This window comes from Myiozetetes cayanensis, unplaced genomic scaffold (assembly GCF_022539395.1).
Source record: "Myiozetetes cayanensis isolate MyiCay16 unplaced genomic scaffold, myiCay2020 scf19, whole genome shotgun sequence".
NCBI lineage: Eukaryota > Metazoa > Chordata > Aves > Passeriformes > Tyrannidae > Myiozetetes > Myiozetetes cayanensis.
Window position 1 is genome coordinate 6,952,055 of NW_026087400.1, and position 18,667 is coordinate 6,970,721.

Below are 18,667 nucleotides of genomic sequence, written 5' to 3' on the forward strand. Positions count from 1 at the left end.
CTGTGTGTGTCAGGAGTGCTTGTACAGAAGCCCTAAATATTTTAGGCACTGTGTTTTGGGGAAGCTACGGACAAACAAGATGTCATGAATAAAAAGTAGGGCTGGAAAGAAAGTTTGTTCCATCCCAAAATAAAATGATACTGTGTTGGGTTTGCATGGTAAGGTTTTGGTAATGGGGTGAGGCTGCAGTGGTGAGAAGCTGCTTTAAGCTTCCCCTGAGGAGCAAATTCCAGAGGCTCCAAGACAGACTTGTATTCAAGGTATATCTTTATGTTTGTTGGTGGTCTCAGGGCTTCCTCTGGTTGGTTTGCACCCCTGAGTTGGGGTTTGCCAGGCAGATCAGTGAAGTATCAGTAATTAATAAGATCTAATATAAAAATCTGGAACAATAAGAATTAATGGGTTCACATCTCAAACGGCAAAATTTGAAACATCCGCTTATTTGCAGCCTGTGATCAACATTCCTTATTAATTTGCTTCCTTCCCTAGAAGGAGGGAAAAGATGAGATGCATTCATGTGCATAGGAATTTCAGATTTGCTTATAGCAAAGCAAGGATCCTTCAGAGCTGCTGCTGACTTGGCAGGATAAAGCAGCACAGCTTTTTCCCTCTGTGCCTGGTGCCCTCATGTGGTTTCGTTGTTCAGCAACTTGCGAGTGAATTCATCACCTCGCTGCGTGGCCGAGGCTTCTGCCGTGTAAAAGGTAGGGAACAGTTTGCCTCTTTATCCTGGTGTGTTCTGGGAATACAGAAACTTCTGGAAAGCTGGAATGCGCTGCGGCCAGTTGGATTTGGATGTGCAAACTCCCTGAGTTCCCTAACTTAAACCAAGACCGTTTCTCACAGTGCACATGACTCAGACCTCGCTTCTCCACGGGTTGTTGTGGCTCAGAAGATTTGTGCTGCAGTCACTGCCTTCTTCAGTGATCCTGTTAAAATGCCCCCACAGACATACTGGTACTTCTGAAAAACTAATGTAGGGTCAAATTTTCATACAGTATAGTGAGCTAAAATTTCCAGGATTACTTCTGTCAGGAAATGGAGTTTAAGATTTGCTTTCTCAGCTAACTTGTCCCATTTTTCTTCCAGCTACAGTTTCAGCATAACAGAGAAATTTCTATATTTCATGCTGTAAGATATATGCAGTATAAGTGTTTCTTTGCACAGCACTTCTGAGTCTGCCATTAGAATATTTCTAAATTGCTGCTCTAGAAATTCCACTCTCAAACACAACATTTAGCCACAAACATTATGCAAAAAAACTTTTTACAGCATATTCATTATATGTCCATATATTATAATAATTAGCTCTTGCACAAGCAAGAGGTGAATATAGTTGCTGTGGAGGCTGCTGGTGAAAGCCAAACACTTTCTTGCCATCCATAGTACTATTAACTGTGATACACAAGGAGTTTGAAGATGAAGATGGAAAATATCAGAAACAGCTCCATGTTTTGATGTCTTTTTGCACCTATGCATTCATTTTTCTCCACCAGTATATTCTAGATTTCTTTGTGGTGATGATGATTTGTATAAGCTTTTACCTGTGCATGGCTAAAGTAAAAGCAACTCCAAATGTCCCATGTAGGTTAATGCATTAAACCCCATGTGTGAGTCACAATAGAAGAACAGTAGAAGTTTAAGTGTAGAATTTGACTGTAATGTAGAAGTGGAATGTTTTTTAGTGTTTATCAGTTTAATCAAGCAAGTGAATACACCTGGTCAAGTTGAAATATCTAATTATTTATTCACATAGAAACCAGTAAATTTTAGGGTCTGTAGCACAAAACTTTTTGTTAAAAAAAAAAAGAAAACCAGCTATGCCATATAGCTTCTTTACCCTCAGTAAAAGAGCATCATTGCAGTTAAAATGACAATAAAAACGAAACATTCCAGATGACATTGGTTGGAGCACAACATGACAAATATAATGAGAAAATCCTTGTCAGAAATTTTACCACAGGGGAATATCAACAGCCAACACCCATAGTCTCCACCTAGAAATCAAGAATATTTGAGTAGATCTTGGCATAAAAGGCGTGAAACACAAAGCAAAGCATGCTTGTGTCATTTCTCACACAGAAGCGTTGATATTTGTGCAACATGGAAAAAGGTCAAAATTTTTCCACACTCTTCCAATATCACAGATACTTAGGGAGCAGATCTTCCTCTCAATGCCACTGTGTCACTCCCAGTGCAGATGGCAGTGACTACAAGAAAAGAGGAGTGTATGGAAGAGAACACATCCATACCCTTCCAGGAAATCCCAGCTTGTACACTGAGGAAGCTGCTGCTGTTGTATTGTTAGGAGTAACCAAATACACCACAGGCTTTAAGTAACACACCCACTGGCAGCCAGCACTTGTGGGAATTCTGTGAGGGTGACAAGAACATCAACAATGCTGGAAACCCGTCAGAAACGCAGGTTTACCTCTAGCATTTAAATGTGTGATGTCAGCCTCAAATAAGCTTCTCTAAAAAAAGTTCTAGTCCTTGAAAGAAAGGGCTCTTCCAAAGAGAATTCTGCCTCTTGCACAGAGGAATGGCTTTGCTGATGTTTAGGTATTTCAGAAATATGGATCAGACATCCCTGGCATTTCCTTCTGTCCCTGTGTGAGCAGCCTGTCTGCTATATCTCTATAACCAGCCTGTCCTCATCATCACTGCTCGTGTCATCGTACTCCACTCGTGTCTGCTTCCTCATCATCTCCAAACCTCTCTTTTTATATGTCTTGGAAGGTGCTGCAGAGTAACTCTTGAACTCGGGGGATCTGAGAGAAATGGGGGGCTTTTTAAAGGTAGTAGTAGCTGTTCCATGTGGCCTTCCATAGGGATTGGGCTGCAGGTGGGATCCATTCCTGTCTGTGCTTCCGTGGAGGTCCAGGAGATTTTGAGACACATTTGCCTGCTCTGTGTATTCTCTGCTGGGTAACTGAGCCCTTGTGACTGACTCAGGAAGAGATTCTGCTTTTGATCCAAATAAACGTGAACATCCAGGCTGGGAACTGGGAGCTGAGTGTTCTTCGGGAGGTGAATTTGTGCCTTCTTCAGCTGGAGTTTTCTCCCTTCCCGAGGCCTGGCCCACCGGCTCTAACGTACCAAATATTTGCCTCTCTGGCTCTGCGCTCCGTGCGTTTTCCTGGCTTGTCTCCAGATGTAAGGAAAGAGGACCGGGAGCCTCTGGGTTTGTGCTGCTGGGTTGGTCACCCGTGCCTGCGTTCGTAAAATCAGAAGGGCAGGACCCAAAGGACGCTGCCGTTGAGTCGCTCCGGAGGCTTGGCCAGGAATGCCCTGGCCCGGGGGGCTGGAGCACGAGGGGCTGTGACACCCAGCAGCAAAGGGCCACGTCCCTACTGACCTGCTGCATGGATGTGGGAGCTGGGGAGGGAAAGGAATGAGCTGTCACAGCTATTCCCGGAGGAGCCGTGATGTTCTGGACGCAGACGTTCGTTCCCGCGTGTTCCCTGATTTGCCCAGAAATGTCCTGTAAGAATTAGGAGGTGGAAGGGGGGGATGGAAATTGAGGTTTAAAATTTTCAATCCACAGCAATTGATGCAAGTTTAGTTGTTCTTTCTAAAAAGCTGTTTCTAACATTAGTAAATTTTCATAGTATTTTAACCCCCAGTAATACCTTTGACACATTTTTAACAAAATCTGTGATATAAAGTAGTCTCAACTTGAACTTTAAACCAGCTAAATATAATTCAACTTTTAATTACACAATTTTTTTATTTTAATAAATATTAATACAGGAATTAATGTGCAATACCTACTTTTTTATCCATTTTGTCTTTATGTTTAACATGGTTTAGGTTTTCAGTATGGGAGGATATTCCTGAGTTATTCTTTCCTTCTTTTTTCCTTCTGCAAAGTGGTTTATCTGAGGTGGAATTTTGCTGGTGTAGGTAACTTTCTACTGAAAAGAAATTGAAGAAACTTTTACTTTGATTTTTATTCCCCCATCTGCTAGAACTTACTACATTTCTCATCGTAGCACTGAACTAACATCAGGTTTAAAAAAAAAAATTCAAAATACTTACCTTGCACCTTTGATTGAGGAGAATGGCACTTCTTATGCTTATGAAATTTGGGGGGCTGTGATGAATAGCCCTTCCTCAAAGCATCCAGGGCTCTGTTGGGAAAACAGGGCCTCTTGCTCAGGCGGCTCACTTTCAACTGGGTATATCCATGGATGTGCCTCCCTCTGTACCTGCAGTGCCAGAGGGTAAACAAATATGGGAGATGTAAAAGCTGCCAGAGTAGAATAACACCACCTCATCACAGACAATAAAGTCTACCAGCAGTTTACCACCGTGAAGGAGATGTTTATGTCAACTCAAAAAAAAAAGAAAAATCAGGTTTTTTTTTTTTCCTCTGTAGGACTCAGTAAATCCTTGGCTTTCTAAGAGAATATACTTCATAAGGACTTTAATCATACAGGAATCACCTGAGGCTGTGTGGCTGTTGGCTTTTTTTACTTTTCACTTCTTATGTGCCACCTATTCATCATCACCAAAGAACAGCAGAAGTATTTCAGTTATTTAGAAAACTCACACTGAATAATCCAGCTCTGCCTTGTTTTCTCTTCTGGATAGATCTTCCAGTAACTCTGAGTGATTGAGACTAAATCAGTAGACTGTCACCACACACAGAGCAAAATGTAAACCTAAAAGGTTATTCTGGTTATTTGGTGTATTAGAAAATTACACTGAATTTCTTGGTTAGCAGTTGGGCCAGTTAGCTACTTACATACATAATCTGAGCTTTCAGGTCCCTGTCCTTAACTGAATCCCTGTAATTATTTGATGGAGCCAAATAAATAAATTCTGAGGTCAGCAGGAAAAACAAAACAAAAAAAACAAACACCCCCCCAAAAACAAACCAGAAGAAAAGTCCTGGAGGAATATGACTAGGCTGGATGACATAGCCCTGAGTCTTCTATTTTTGTTCTCATGATCCTCAGTGGTGTTTGCTGAACTAGACACGGTGATTAAGTTACTGACACTGAATTTGTCCTCAGGGGAGTCACTCTGTCTGATTTTGGTGGTGAAACAGAATCAGAGGGATGCATGCACACAGTATGTGTTTCTTATTGAAGCAATTCATCAGACGTTCTGCTGCCCCACGCTCCTGAAAGATTAGAGGTTAAATCCACTGGTCTGAACTCCCATTAGATACAGGGGAGCTTTGCTGATTGGGACAATGTGCCTTTGAGAGGTTTATGCTCAAATTCTCCCTGCTTTTCATTTAAACCAAATGATCCTTTGAACTGCAGATGGTTTTGTTAGTTTGTGTTAAACTTGATATTTATTCTTCTGCACTCTCCTGTGAATAGCAGTTCAGGATATGGATCTTCCCAGCACAAAAAGGGCCTCGCACTCTGCTCTGAGCTGTAACTGGATTAAAACCAACAGGGTTTTGGTTCCCTTCAAGCAAAAGTAAATGCTGACAAGTTTGACAGATAAGAATAATTTCTGAAGCATAGTGAGACTCAATGACCAGTCATCCTCTTTCTTTGGGATATGTCTGTTTGACTTAGAAAAGCCTGTTCCTGGTAATAAACAAAATATTGGTAATTTTTATGGTTTACCTTTGGGGAACTGCTGCAGTGTGAGAAGAGCTCTTTTTGAGAGATTTATCTTCCCCCCCACCCACCCAGTTTTGATATGGTTGAATTTTGGAGATTACTTTTTTTTTTTTGTGGACTTTTTACACCCATTTCAGCAAAATTATGTCTTTATCTAGGGAAGCTGCAAACCATATTCCTTACCATTTGGGGGTGACTTTAATCTTTTTCTGTTTGTGGCTCCTCTTGAGTTTATGTGCTGAGAGTTTTTCCTTTTTAGAAACTACAGTTTTCTTCTTTTGTTCTGAAATATTTTTGAAAGCACCACCAGGAGCTGCTGAGGTTAACTGTTGAGAATATTGGGGAAAAAATTAAGTAAATGAAAACTGTGAATTACATTGACCAAGAGATTGGAAATCTGTGCTCTTTTTAAATAGCACTGAACAACATAGTAGTTAAATAGCACAAGTCTGAATTTTTCCTATTTTTTTCTGATCACTATATAAAATATACCAAAAAGGGAAAATAGCAGTTCACTCTTCTCACTAGCCAGCATTCTTACCAAAATGGTCAAGTGAAAGACACTTAAATATTCACACAAAAGTATATCTTTCTCATGCATCAAATTAATATATCTTATAAAAATATAAAGGGTAAATTCTGTATCAACAAAATCCTATAAAAGACCATGAATATACTTCTGATAATTATTTTGTTTTCCTAATAAGAGGGTGAGGAAAGGCTGTCAGCCAATAACACCCTCCTGAGAAGGCAAATAGGGTTATTAATATTACCTCCTGCATCTGCTGTCCTTTAGAAAAGGATGAAACCAGCGTTTTTAAGCTTGTGTTTGTTAAGCCATACGCCACAGTCCTGTTGATATTTTTCATTTTGAAGATCGAGATGTCGTATTTGGACAGGCTGCACTCCCTGCTGGATCTCCTGTCACAGGAGTGCAGGGAGGAGTAGGCAGAGTCTGCATTCCCCTTCTGCTCAGTGGGCAGGGGGAGGCTCCTGCTTAAACAGCACCAGGTGAGTCGAGGCTCAGCACTGAGGGAGGGGAAGGTGCCCTTTGTGCCTGGCACTGGTAAACTGCCAGAGGAGCAGGTCCTGATGCTGTCGGGGAGCACTGGGAATTCCTTACAGTGGGTGGTGACAGTGTGGCAATAAAAAGTGCCAAAAGAGCGGCAAAGGTAAGTGGGGTTGTCTGTTGAGCTCTGAGGATGCTGCAGCGTGTCCTGCAGTGTTGGTGAAATATCCTTGAGGGTGCAGGGACTTCCCCCTCTGTCCCATGCCACGACTGTTGGCTCTGCCCCCTTGCTAGAAGGTGATGTCTTTATCAAAGAGTCACTTCCCGAGCAAAGATGATGTAAAACCTTTCTCTCATCTTTGATGTCAGCTGAAATGAAAAAGCCACTTGTATACACAGAAGTAAAGCATATTTTCTTCTTTGGAGTCTGTGTAGAGCAGGTGGTTATACTCATCCACTTCTCTTCTGTTTGCCTTTGATAATTGAGTTTATTTTTGTTCTGCTTGTCTTTCCAATCATCTCTTGCCATATCCTGCGGCCTGAAGTTTGGGTTATAAAAGGTATTATCTGCTGTGGTTAAGGTATTTGTTGTTTCTGAGTTGACTGGTGAACAAAATCCTGGAGTTTTCCAGTTTGTGTGTATGTTCCATTGAAGCTCTCCTGTGCCAGCCTTTTGTCTCACTTCAAACTGTAAAGGGGACCAAACCACATCACCTGGATGAGAACGGAGGGATCCACTGCTGGAAGAGCAGGAGGGGGTGGCTAGGGTGCCTGTCTCAGATGTGCAAGGTGTAATCTGCTCAGATCTAGGCAAAAGTGACAAATCTGAGGCTCTCTTGGCCTGTGGCAATTTAAGGATATATTTTGGAGAAAAGGCATTTTGTTGTGGGACTGGAGTTGAATGACCAGATTGCAGGTGGTGAATTTTAGAAGATACATCCACAACATTGTCCTTGAAAAGTGGTACTTTTGTTCCTGTTTTCACAAGACATGTTTTGTCATCTTTATCTGTTGCACTGTGCAAGGCAAAAGAGTTGCAATCACTTCCCCTTAATTCAGGCCTTAAAAATCCCACCAGTGAAGCTTTTGAAATACCAGTTGGATTTGAAAGGAGGTCAACATCACTGCAGTTGAGAGCTTTTGTGGGGAGTTTGATTGTTTTTATATATTCCACATTCTCAGTACCTCCAATGGATTCATTAATTCCTGTGCTCAGTTTTTGCTCCTCTGCTTTCCTGGAGAATGTCACTGGAGCTGTGGAAAGACAGGGAGTGCCAGAGCAATGGGCTCTCTCTGCTTCACTTGCTGCACTGGTTTCGCTACAGGGAGTAGGGCAGGACATTGAAATCACATTTTGTGTCTTCTCCACTTCGAATTTCAGCTTTTTTCTTTCTGATGGTAAATTCTGGGATTTCCCTGCAGTCTCTCTGCTGTTGCAATGGACCCACAGGCCGTGCTGGCCAGTCTCCTTGGTCCTGCGATGGCTTCCATAATTGTGGGTAGTGCTTTTAGAATCTAATTCAAATGTACTGGATCCTTTCCCAGGGCTTGGTTTTTCCCAGTTGCTACTCTGTACTGGCAAGGAGTCATCATTCCTTCTGTGACAGCTGGGCTGGCACTCAGGATTTTGAAGCCTGAGCTCACAACTGCTTGGAGCTCGCCCTGTGCCGCTGTGGGCTGTGCACTTCCCTGGGTCGCTGCCACTGGGGTCTTGGGAAGTTTTGCTCCTTACAGTTCGTGCACAGGCATTTGTGGAATGTGATGTCTCCATTAGGTAGGACACACTGTCTGCAGTTTCCTCAGAGGACACATTCTGCAGAACACGATTACCATCAGTACAGGTTCCTGATTTATCCGTGTTTGAAGCTGCTGTCACAAGAGAGGAATGACTGTCACTTACAGAGCTCCTGCCATCTCCTTCCTCTGCAATTTCAGTGCTGCTGGCTGATTCCTTTGAGTCAGGAGTGAAGCATGTAATATCTGTAATCTTATCCCCCCTTTGTTTCATTTTCTTGGCATTTTGACTGCTTTTCATTTTTTGGTATATTTTCTTAAATGTTTCATCTCCATACATTTGCCATTTTTCTTGAGAGAACATCTTTAACTTCCTTTGATTGAGTTTCTTATTTTTAGCACTGATTACTTCTCCAGCCCCAAGCTTTTTACTCCTTTGCAACTCCTCTAAAGGAGGAGGATGATCAACCACATTACTTAGCGGCAAATCATCCACGGCTGTTTGTCTGACTAGAGCTCGGGGATGGCTATTAGGGAAATCCACTGAATTTGCAGCAAGATTGTTGCTAGGCAGCAAACCAGCAGTGCCTGTGTTTACAGACTGCTTAGTAAGAGAAAGTGGTTTTGAGCAACCTGGTTTGTCCTGTGCCATCCTTGCTCCCTCCACGAACGGCAAGGAGTTGCTCCGAGTAACAGGCACAGCGTCGATGGTTGTGGAGAACTGGGTGGGAACTGAATGGAAAAACATTGGCTTGCATTTCTCCAGGGGTGTAAAGGTAGACTTTGCTGAACAAAGGGCAAGATTCTTTTTCCTATTTACATCACACGTTCTGATATCAAAATGGAAAGAGTCTTTGTACGTGTAAGGCATTGGCAGGTCAATGCTTCCCTGTTTGGAAAGGACAGTTTTCCTGGGCCTGACATTGTCTAGCTGGGTATCATCCACCACGCTTTTGTTATGAGAAATAAGTTTAGAAATGTGTTCTTCCAGCCTCTTTTTCTCTAGCATGGAGGCTGCAGCTTTCTCGGCTGCCTCTGGCCTTGCACTGCTTCCGGAGGCACACCTGGGGCTGCTGAAGGCAGTTTCGTTTTCCAGCTCCGTGCTGTGCTCACAGAGGCTGTGCAGGGGGCTGGGTGATGCCATCTGTTGTTCTGTGCTGTCAGAGCGGGACAGATACCCCGAGTCAGTGCTCTCACACTTCTTCAGCTTGCAGTCCAATGGCTTGTAATCCCACTGCTTCTCCGAGGAGGTTGCTTGCTGCCTTTGCAGCTGAATATGCTTGTTGGCAGTTGGAGTTCTTTGCTCCTGCATTTTCTTCCTCTGACAAGGACTGTTTGGCAAAGCTCCTGGAGATGATAAACTGCGAGGTTCTCTCTCAGGAACCCCCTGGTTAGCCTTTGAGCTGAAGGACTGATTCGTTGTTTCTTGATTTTCTGAAAAAACTGGTGAAGTGCTTGTTGCTGGCAGTGAAAGCTCATGAAGTTTCTTAGTGTCTGGTCCAGCACTGGTCTCTGAACTCGGTTGTTTCATCTGTATCCCCTTGTCCTCAGCAGTGCTACTCAGTGGTTTGCTGCCTTGGGCTGAGGTGGTGCTCTCTGCTGATCTCCCATTTTGCTCTGATACCCCACTGGTGTCAGAGTCTGAGGGCAGCCTGGTGTTGTTGACGTGTGTTTGGGTTCTCCTGTGTTTATACAGGTTGCTCTGAGTTTTAAATGCGATGCCACAGGTGGTGCACGGAAAGGGCCTCTCTCCTGTGTGGGAGCGAATGTGCTTCTCAAGGACACTTGGCTTCAAACAATCTCGTCCACAGTGTTTGCAGATGTATTTCCCAGCTTTTTTGGATTTTCCTGGGCTTCCAATAGATGCACTTACACAAGAACTGGGTGATGATAAAACTGGTAAGGTGCTGACTATGTTCAACGTTAGACTTTGCCCAAGTTGTTTCTGAAGAACCGAGCGAGGCTGATCTGGGCTTTCCGGAGGGACGAGAGGGTTGAGGATGAGGGGGATGTTGGTGCTGTCGAGATGGACGCAGCTCCTGGCTGTCACTAACTGCCCGTGTGGCTGGAAGCATCCTGCCTGGACAGGCTGGTACAGCGGGATGGTGAGGGCTTTGAGGTACAGGGGCTGGGACAGCGCCGGTTCCCGGGGAAGAACAGCACCCTGGCCGGGATCTGAGGAGCCCTGCGAGGGCTGCAGAGAAGGGGCTGGAACTGGGGGTGCAGCTGTGAAACCAGGAGCCTTCTGTGCCTCCATGCCAAGGGCTCTCTGCCATGTGCTCAGGTACCTGTCGAGGAGGGGGAACAGGACAAGGAGGAATCTTCTTTCAGGCAGCAAATAATATACAAACGTTCAACTGCTGGACTAGGAAAGCCAGCAGTTAAGAATATCACAAATCTTACATACAGGCATTATACAGACAGCAATTACTTCGTTTTTCAATTAAATTGATTCATTTTTCATTTCTTATCAAGGAACTAAAGTGTAAAGAACATTGTACACTGCGCTTAAAACCACTCTTACGATCTACAATAAGTACCCAAAGCATTAGAAATAAACCTGAGTTTGAGATTTGCAAATGGAGGCTCTAAGCACACGAGAAATAACACAATTTTAATTTTCTGGAACCATATTCTCGCTATATATTGTATCATGGTTTTATATTTAATTAACATTCATAATTGTTAATATAGAAGCAGGACAAGTGAGGTTAGAGGGGATCTCAGGAGGTCTTAAGTCCAAAGACCTGCTCAGAGCAGAGTGAGCACTGAGGTCAGATGAGGTTGTCAGGGTGTTACCTGCCTGGTTTTGAGATCCTCTGAGGATAAAAACTGCACAGGTTCTTTGGGCAACTGTTCCAAACACAGGACAGTAAACATGGCCTCATATTATCTGTGTTTACCCAAATTTAAGGGAGATAAAGCCAAAGATATTGCAGCAAGTGGTGTAAAATGGGAATATGTGAACAAAAGTAAACTGATGTCCTGTTTTACAAGTGAGATTTACATAAATATGCACAAAGTGGAAAAGATTGTATCATAGGAAAATAGTGGGACAAATTAAAGCTGGCTTTTGTGTAGCCCAAATTCATTTTGTCTAATAAATGGAGATATTATGGTATGCTGCTTATTTTTAGATGCTTTTAATGCCAGATGAAAACGTCTTCTAGACACAGTTTTTGAAAAAAGTGAGCCTATTCTTATGAAATCTGTCCAAATATGTGCAGGGTTGGTGCTGGTCCAGGCTAGTTCTTATTTCAACAAAAATTTGTATTGTCTTTTTTTACTTTCCTTAGAAACAAAGGAGTAAACTGTCAAAATAATCAAGTTGAAAATTATCTTTGGAGGAGCTGATAGGGGCATGAGCATAACCCCTTGTAATTACAGTCAGGGTGAAAATCAGGTGATCTGTGAATGTTTATTTCTTACTCAGCTTTACTCACAGCTCTGTATCCGTTTACTGCTATGAATAATGGACTGTTCTTGTGCAAACAGTCATAAAAAAACCCATTTGGAATAACATAATCAGTGGCTAAATTTGAAATCTGCAATTTGTTGCTTTACTGCACAATCTGTAGTGGCGTTCCTGTAACTTTCTTGGAACATTTTAATAGGTAATCATTGCAGGGAAATAGTAAAAGGATTACTTATAAACACTGTTTGAAATTTGTAGTGGTTTCATCCCAGAAAACAACCTCTAAAATGAACTGATGTGTGCACTGCAGAGTGTTAGATTTTTCCCTTTCTTCTTTCCCATTAATGTTGTAAGTCAAGATCATGGACTTTTCTTGTCCACTTCAGAGATTTCTCCATGGAATAATCACTTAAGTGGCTTTTTACTATAGGTAATGACTGTATTGATGGAAGAATGTTAAAAGACTATGGCTTGTTAAAGAAATTAAGTTATTATCCATATTGTGCAGTGTGGTAAACACTACAGGAAAAAAGTGGATTTCTCTGATTTGCAAAGTGATGTTATCAACATTTCCAGTCCATTTAAGGTTGTTCTTAAGTTATACAGGCACTTTTAAGATTAAACACAGCAAGTGATAACCCATGAGCCCATGATACTCACAGAGTAAACATGCAGTAGTTTTTCCAAAGATGTGGGAAAAAAGGAAGTTAAGGGAAAAAAATGTGCTGCAGAGTCCAGACTCCAAGAAGTGAAGCCTAAATACCCTGCAGCCAGAACATCCAACAAGTAGCACATCAGATAAAACAAGTCACAGTGGCTGTGCTCCCCTCCTTCCCCCGGAGAGAAGTGTGGAAATACATTTCCACATATTTTACATTTCCTCCCAGTCAGCTCCAGTGTCCCAAACTATTTCTCTCCCTGAATACCCCCGTGGGCACACAGAGCTGATGGGCCCTTCAAGGCCAGCCTGAGTCAGCAGGACTCCCCATGGCCAGATGTTTTTCATATGAATCCTGTGGTTCCCAAAGTACCAGAGACTCTCTGTAATTTCACTTAGCAAGTTTCTGGGGCCCAAAACTCAGTGTAATTCTGAGAACCATTTCAGTGCTCTGCTGTGGCCCGCAAAGAAAATACCTAAGTGGTGGCAGAAAATTTAAGGGGAAGTTTTAAATAATGCTAAACAAGTAAAGTACTGGTGAGACACAAGGTGATTACTGGTAAGAATGTGATAACACCTTTCCACCAGCTGTGGTAGTTTCCTGCTTTTCACAGAAAACAAACAGACTTTCTTCCTAAGTGAAAATGCCGTGGCTCGTCTTCTGCTGGGGCAGATGTGATCAGACTTTTCACATCTGCTGTTTATATACCAAAAAAAAAAGCCACTGTATTTCTCTGTACATTGACAAAAATAGCTCATCTCAAACTAATTCTGCCCCAAGGCTGATTCTGGGTAGTCCTTGCCTAAAAAGTAGAAAAACTTCCTTTGTTGATTATCCCCCCAGCTCTGTTCCTGAGCATCCACCTCATGTTCCCAGCTGTTTGTAGCTTGTGGCATTGAACTACCAGCATAAGAACTTGATCCTAATTAGATAAAGAAAAATTTTCCAATAAACAGAACTAAATGCAGGATTTGGCCAGTTCAAAATTATCTGAATTGCTTTCCTAAGCTACCAAAACTGGTCACTAAAATTCCATTTAAATACAATTATTTTGTTCCTAATTTGAATTCTAACTTCAGGTACACACCATAGGTAGTCCTGTGGAACACTGAAAAGTCAAGAAGTGGAACAGTTTCAGATAAAAAATCATTGTAGCAGAAAATGTCTTATTCACTTTATAAGTATAAAGTATTTTAATAAGGAAGGTATAAAACCTCATTTTAAATCCAATGTGTTCCTTTCTTATAGAATCTTTCTTGAGTTCCAAATACATTTTATAAAACTTGTTTGATTTTGTCAGCACTGTTGTAATAATCTTGGACTACACAAGTGAAAGATTTTTGTCTTCTGCATGTCACATGTAAGTGCTCTGTCAGCTGCCCTTCATTATTAATTAAATCAATAAATAAACATGTAACTACTTCTTTCCAGAACTTCCATATAATTTTTTTTTTTTGACACAACATTGAGAAGGGCATCAGTCCCCAAGCAGATGCAAAGCTCAGTTGCTCAGTCCCCACCCTTGTCCACAGGTATAACCTGGAGACATGACAGGTTGTTATTTTTGTAACCCCACAGAAGCAGGTTTTCAACATTCTGAACATACACAATATACTCAGTTATACTGTAAGTCTTTGCCTCTTTTTAAAAGCTTTTGGTGATCCCTACCTTAAATAAACCAGACAGCAAACAGAAGTGGAATCCTCTTTAGCCTGAAAATAATTTTAACTCACGTACCTTAGATTGAGCCAGGCATTTCAGCAAAAAAGCCTCATTTCTGTCAATACTTGATGCAAGCAGAGAGAAACGAGGACAAAGACTTGAAACAGATTAGAATTAGGAAGTTGGGTGGTTTTCTTTTTTTTTTTTTTCCCTACATTGGTGTCACAGTGACAACCTTCAGAAAACAGGAAGAGCTGAAACAGAAGAAAATGAAGTGGTGTTTCGATCTCTCTGTGTCCTTTATCACTATCTATGTAGGAACCTCTACACAGAATCTTCAAAGCATGGGGATTTTGTGCACTGCATTCAGTTGTACCACTCCATGAAATACCCTGACACAATGATAGGCTTTTTTTCTTTATACTCCTAAAGGTAATTTGCTTGTAATGAGGTGGGAAAAAGCTTCAGGAATGTTAAAAGTCTTTAGGTCGTACTCAACAAACCTCCCTAAAATTTGTGGAAGGCTGCAGGGAAAACAGGATAGGGGACAGTCAACAGCAGTGAAAAGGTCATTTTAAAAGATTGTAGGGTTTGTTTGTGGGTTGAGTTCATGAAGAGTCCTCAGGTGACACAGTTCAGCAGCACTGAGGGGTCCTGCTCTTCTTCATCCAAACACTTGTTAAATTAAGCACTGGGGTGGCTATGCCCTCCACTGCTGTGAGACTGAGTGAATCCCAAAGTGGAATATAAATTCCCAGTAATGTTACAAAATTGATATATCCAGCCTGTAAAATTTCCTTAGGAACACCCTATTTTGGAAGATGTAGCCTTTAATCTTCCTGCAATGAGCTTCTGCCCAGTTCAGACACTGCAGCCTGTACCTTGTAAACTGGACAGTGGTGAAACTGTAAAGTTCTGATTGTCCAATATCCACTTCAGTGCAAGCTCTTTCTTTTATTAATTCTGCTGAGAGACTTATGTTGGAGGCCCCAGTGGATTTTCATTCCACACAGCTTTATTGATCCTGGAGAGTTTTTCCTGTTGTTGGAATTGCTTTCCATTTGTTTCTGTAGCCCTGATTTAGTAGGCCTCTAGTTTTGGAGGTGGAGAAATATTTCTGTCTTGTTCTTCCTATCTTTCTTGCCTGTCATCTAGTTATTCAGGGGGCAGAAAAGCTCTTAACAAGGCCTGGTATTGTTGCTCAAAATCCTTCTCGTTTCTACCATAGCCTGAAATGCTCCCAGTAATTGGGAATGGCACTGCAGATGCTTAAAATCAGTGAATCTAGAAAATACTTGACATTCTGAACTGCTTTACAATGACTCATGCTTCTGCTCTACAGACTGTCTGTCCAGATGGAGAGAACTACATGCAGCAAGTAGTTTCAGCTCTGCTGGGAGATACTTTCCTAAAGGAATGTGTTCTCACCTCTGAGTGAGATCTTCTGGAGGATTACTGCATGCTACAGTCAACAAACCAACGGGGAAAAAGATGCACATCTTATAATAGAACACTGGCATGAATCAAATCAGACAAACAGATGATTCTGGGCATTTTACATAACCAGTCAAAATTAGTTTCTCTTCAGTTTGATCACATATCTGCAGCCCATTATATTTTAATCCACTTTGAGACTGACTATTATTAAGTTAAGGTGAATTTACTTAAAAGGGAGACTTGTTTTAAACAGTACTAATTATTCCAGAAGTATGCTGGAACTAGGAACAAATTGAAAACATGTACAAGCTTTCAAAATTCATCGTTTAGACCACTCAGTGACATATCCAATTCCGAATGCTAAAGCTGCAAACTTCTTATCCTGAGAGGCTGAAAGAGGCAATAATTAATTAAATCAAGTTACAACTGAAGCAAGTGCCTGTGTGGATATTTGCCACTATCTCACAGGTTTCAGGGCTTAGCAGAACCTTTTGAAGCTTGATCTAAAATCTCTAAATCTTGAATAAGTGACTCTGGAATCAGGCTGGCTCCACAGCATCCTGTGATTCTTCCCATTTATAGGGATGAACAGGTCGCTGTAATGGCTGGAAGGAATTTGACCTGTGCACATAATACAGAGGACCATTATTACACTGCATTAACTCTGTTTGAAATGAAGTTAAATTTTTAATCACGCTATTTTTCCTGAGATGGAATCTCTGTGCAAGATTAATTATACTCATTTAACTTCAAAACATTGTCCTGCTCAGAGAAACCTCTCAGTTGTCTCAATGTACAGCAAAACATCTATTTTAACTGTGTATTAATAATAGAGATCAGCCACTGCCAGGCACTGCCCAGGAGGAACTATGTAGGGCTACACTTCGCTCTCATTTCATGTCCTAAGCAGGACTTGGGGAGATAAACCCACATCCCACTGTTATGCATTTCTGGGTCCCAGGTATCTGTGGAAAAGGCGCCATCCCAGGTGTTTAAATCCCTGCAAAGGGACAGAGTTCTGTCAGAGGGCTGATCAGGTGAAAGCAGCAAGGAGCAGCTTCCCGTGCTGGTGAGAGAATACGATTTCAAAGATCCTACAACTACATGTTTGAGACAACTTTCCAAACTGAAACGAAAGCATCTTTTAGGATTCTTAATTATTCATTTTTCTTCTGAGGACAGTGACGCTGAGACCAGCACACAGTATCTTCCTGTCAGCAGAAGACACAGACACGGGGATTTTCATTCCCCCCGCTGCAGGCTGGCACAACGGTGCCAGTGTTTATGAACTCCCTTGACTGACTAGACAAAACTTCCACTTAAATATCAGTATCATAAAGTAATAGTGAACCACAGGGTCTGAAATAAATGTTGTGCAGGTGCTGTAAGCACCCCTTTTCTGATGGAAACAAAGTGTGTGTGAGTGTACCCCAATTCTGGCACTTTCTAGTTCTCAGTTCAAACAAGCCAAATGGCACCGACACATTTCCCGATGAGCCCAGAAACTACCATTCATCTTTTTATCTAAAACCTGTTTCTGCCTTTGCTCTTTTCTCAGTTTGACTTCATATCTTGAAATGTCTCATAACAGAAGTACTAACTTCACCTTTTCACTTGTTCTTCTGGGATGTGTCTGATCTCACAACACTGCTAGTTCCACCTGCAGCCTGCTGGGACCTTTGGACAAAGTTGGGAGCCTCAGTTCCCTGCAGAATTGAGCTGAAAATGTGTAATTCCCTCATCTTCTCCAACCTTTATAGTCTTTCAGTGGTGACATTTCAAATTCTGACTGTGGGAAATCTTGCTGGTTAGTAAGAAGTTCCTTGTTCTGAAGTTTTGCCTCGTGTGTTATAAAAGTATAAAGCAACTCTAAAACCTGCTGCCTGAACTTTGAAATACTTGTACCATAACCTGAGGACAAATAGTTTTTAAAACTGAACTTCCACAATTGTGTAATATCAGCAAAATTGGCTGGGCTTTTTTTTAACTATTATTTTTGTAGGCACTGTACCAGAATACAACATTGAAACCTTTTAAGAAGAATGGGATCTGTAATAACTTCTCTTCATCCTAGAATAACAGCTGGTTTGAACATTATTATACAGTTTTCTATATTTTTTTATTCTCCTTTTCTTGAATGTCCATAAATGCAAACATTCAAAAGGCTTAAATCAGTAAGAACATTTTTACCTAAAATATATTTTAGTGTGGAAGTAAACATTGCATTGGCTTTTTTTGATCTCTCATGCAATTTCTATCAGAGAATATTTCCTATTCTACTTCTTATACTGCTACTTTTCTCAGCTCCAGTCATAAGAAAAGGTTTCTAGTTTATTATATGTCTTTATTTTATATTTACACCACTTATTTCTAAAAAGAAACATATCTAAAACATCAGTTGGTTTTGTAACACTGTTGGTGGCTTCACAATGAGGAAAAAAAGTAGGCTTTTTAGTGCTTGAAAACCTCAAAGGATTTTTGATTGTTTCATCCTATCATCAAATTTGCTCCTGTGCATTTCCCACGTTAGGAAAGAGTTAACAACCTCCAGCCAGCAGACTGCAATCAACAGGTTGTTCTAACAGAAAAATAATAACCCTAATCCATCTTTTAAAGTTTAGGAGGTTGGACTAAATGATGAAGAAACACCGATTAAAGCCCTCTTAAAAGCTGAAGTGGGGCCAGAACTGAAATGCTTTGTGTTTTAGGAAAAAAAATCTTTCTCGTTGCTAAGTGAAAGAACCATCACATTACAAAAAAATTAGAACTTTAAAATTTCTGCCTCACCATCTCGAATTTAATTATCTGTCCACATAAAATGAGAACGAAACACTTTGCTAACCTTTAGGTGGCCAATTCACAGGCAGGTGGAGAGGTTCAGGTCCCTGGAATAGCGTTGAAACAAAAGAAGCATCCTGTTTTCTTTTTTCAGTGTCTCTCTCTTCTCTCTCTCTTTTTTTTTTTTTTTCTCTCTCCTTTTTTTTTTTTTTTTTTTTTTTTTAAAGCGTTTGAAAACTGAAAGGTGGGTGGTGGGGTGTGTGCAAAGAGAGGAGGGGGTGAAGTCAGCCCACGCTGGTGTAGGAAGAGTTTTAATGGCCGATGCTGGTAATATGGTTTGCCTGCTACAGTGTCTGCACTACTGCAGCTCTGTGTGTGGGCGTAA

General features: G+C 41.4%; 1 protein-coding gene and 1 long non-coding RNA gene across 6 annotated transcripts in view; one reads left to right on the plus strand and one right to left on the minus strand.

The window, feature by feature from the left end:
- LOC126639281 (uncharacterized) overlaps positions 1-18,667 on the plus strand; it is a 122,603-nt gene that overhangs the window by 89,188 nt on the left and 14,748 nt on the right. The gene's annotated exons all lie outside the window — the stretch shown is intronic.
- On the minus strand, positions 1,773-18,612 carry ZNF831 (zinc finger protein 831). 3 transcript variants are annotated; one of them, XM_050313942.1, is made up of 6 exons: positions 18,347-18,612; positions 6,362-10,619; positions 5,772-5,914; positions 4,042-4,211; positions 3,775-3,914; positions 1,773-3,484 (listed from the first exon to the last, which is right to left on the minus strand). In XM_050313942.1, exons 2-6 carry the CDS (start codon positions 10,586-10,588, stop codon positions 2,630-2,632), a joined length of 5,535 nt encoding a protein of 1,844 aa, XP_050169899.1. In that variant the 5' UTR covers positions 10,589-10,619; positions 18,347-18,612; the 3' UTR covers positions 1,773-2,629. The 3 variants fall into 3 exon arrangements, with proteins under 3 accessions (XP_050169899.1, XP_050169897.1, XP_050169898.1); XM_050313940.1 differs by having other exon boundaries at positions 3,775-3,917; XM_050313941.1 differs by lacking the exon at positions 18,347-18,612 and adding an exon at positions 14,143-14,388 and having other exon boundaries at positions 3,775-3,917.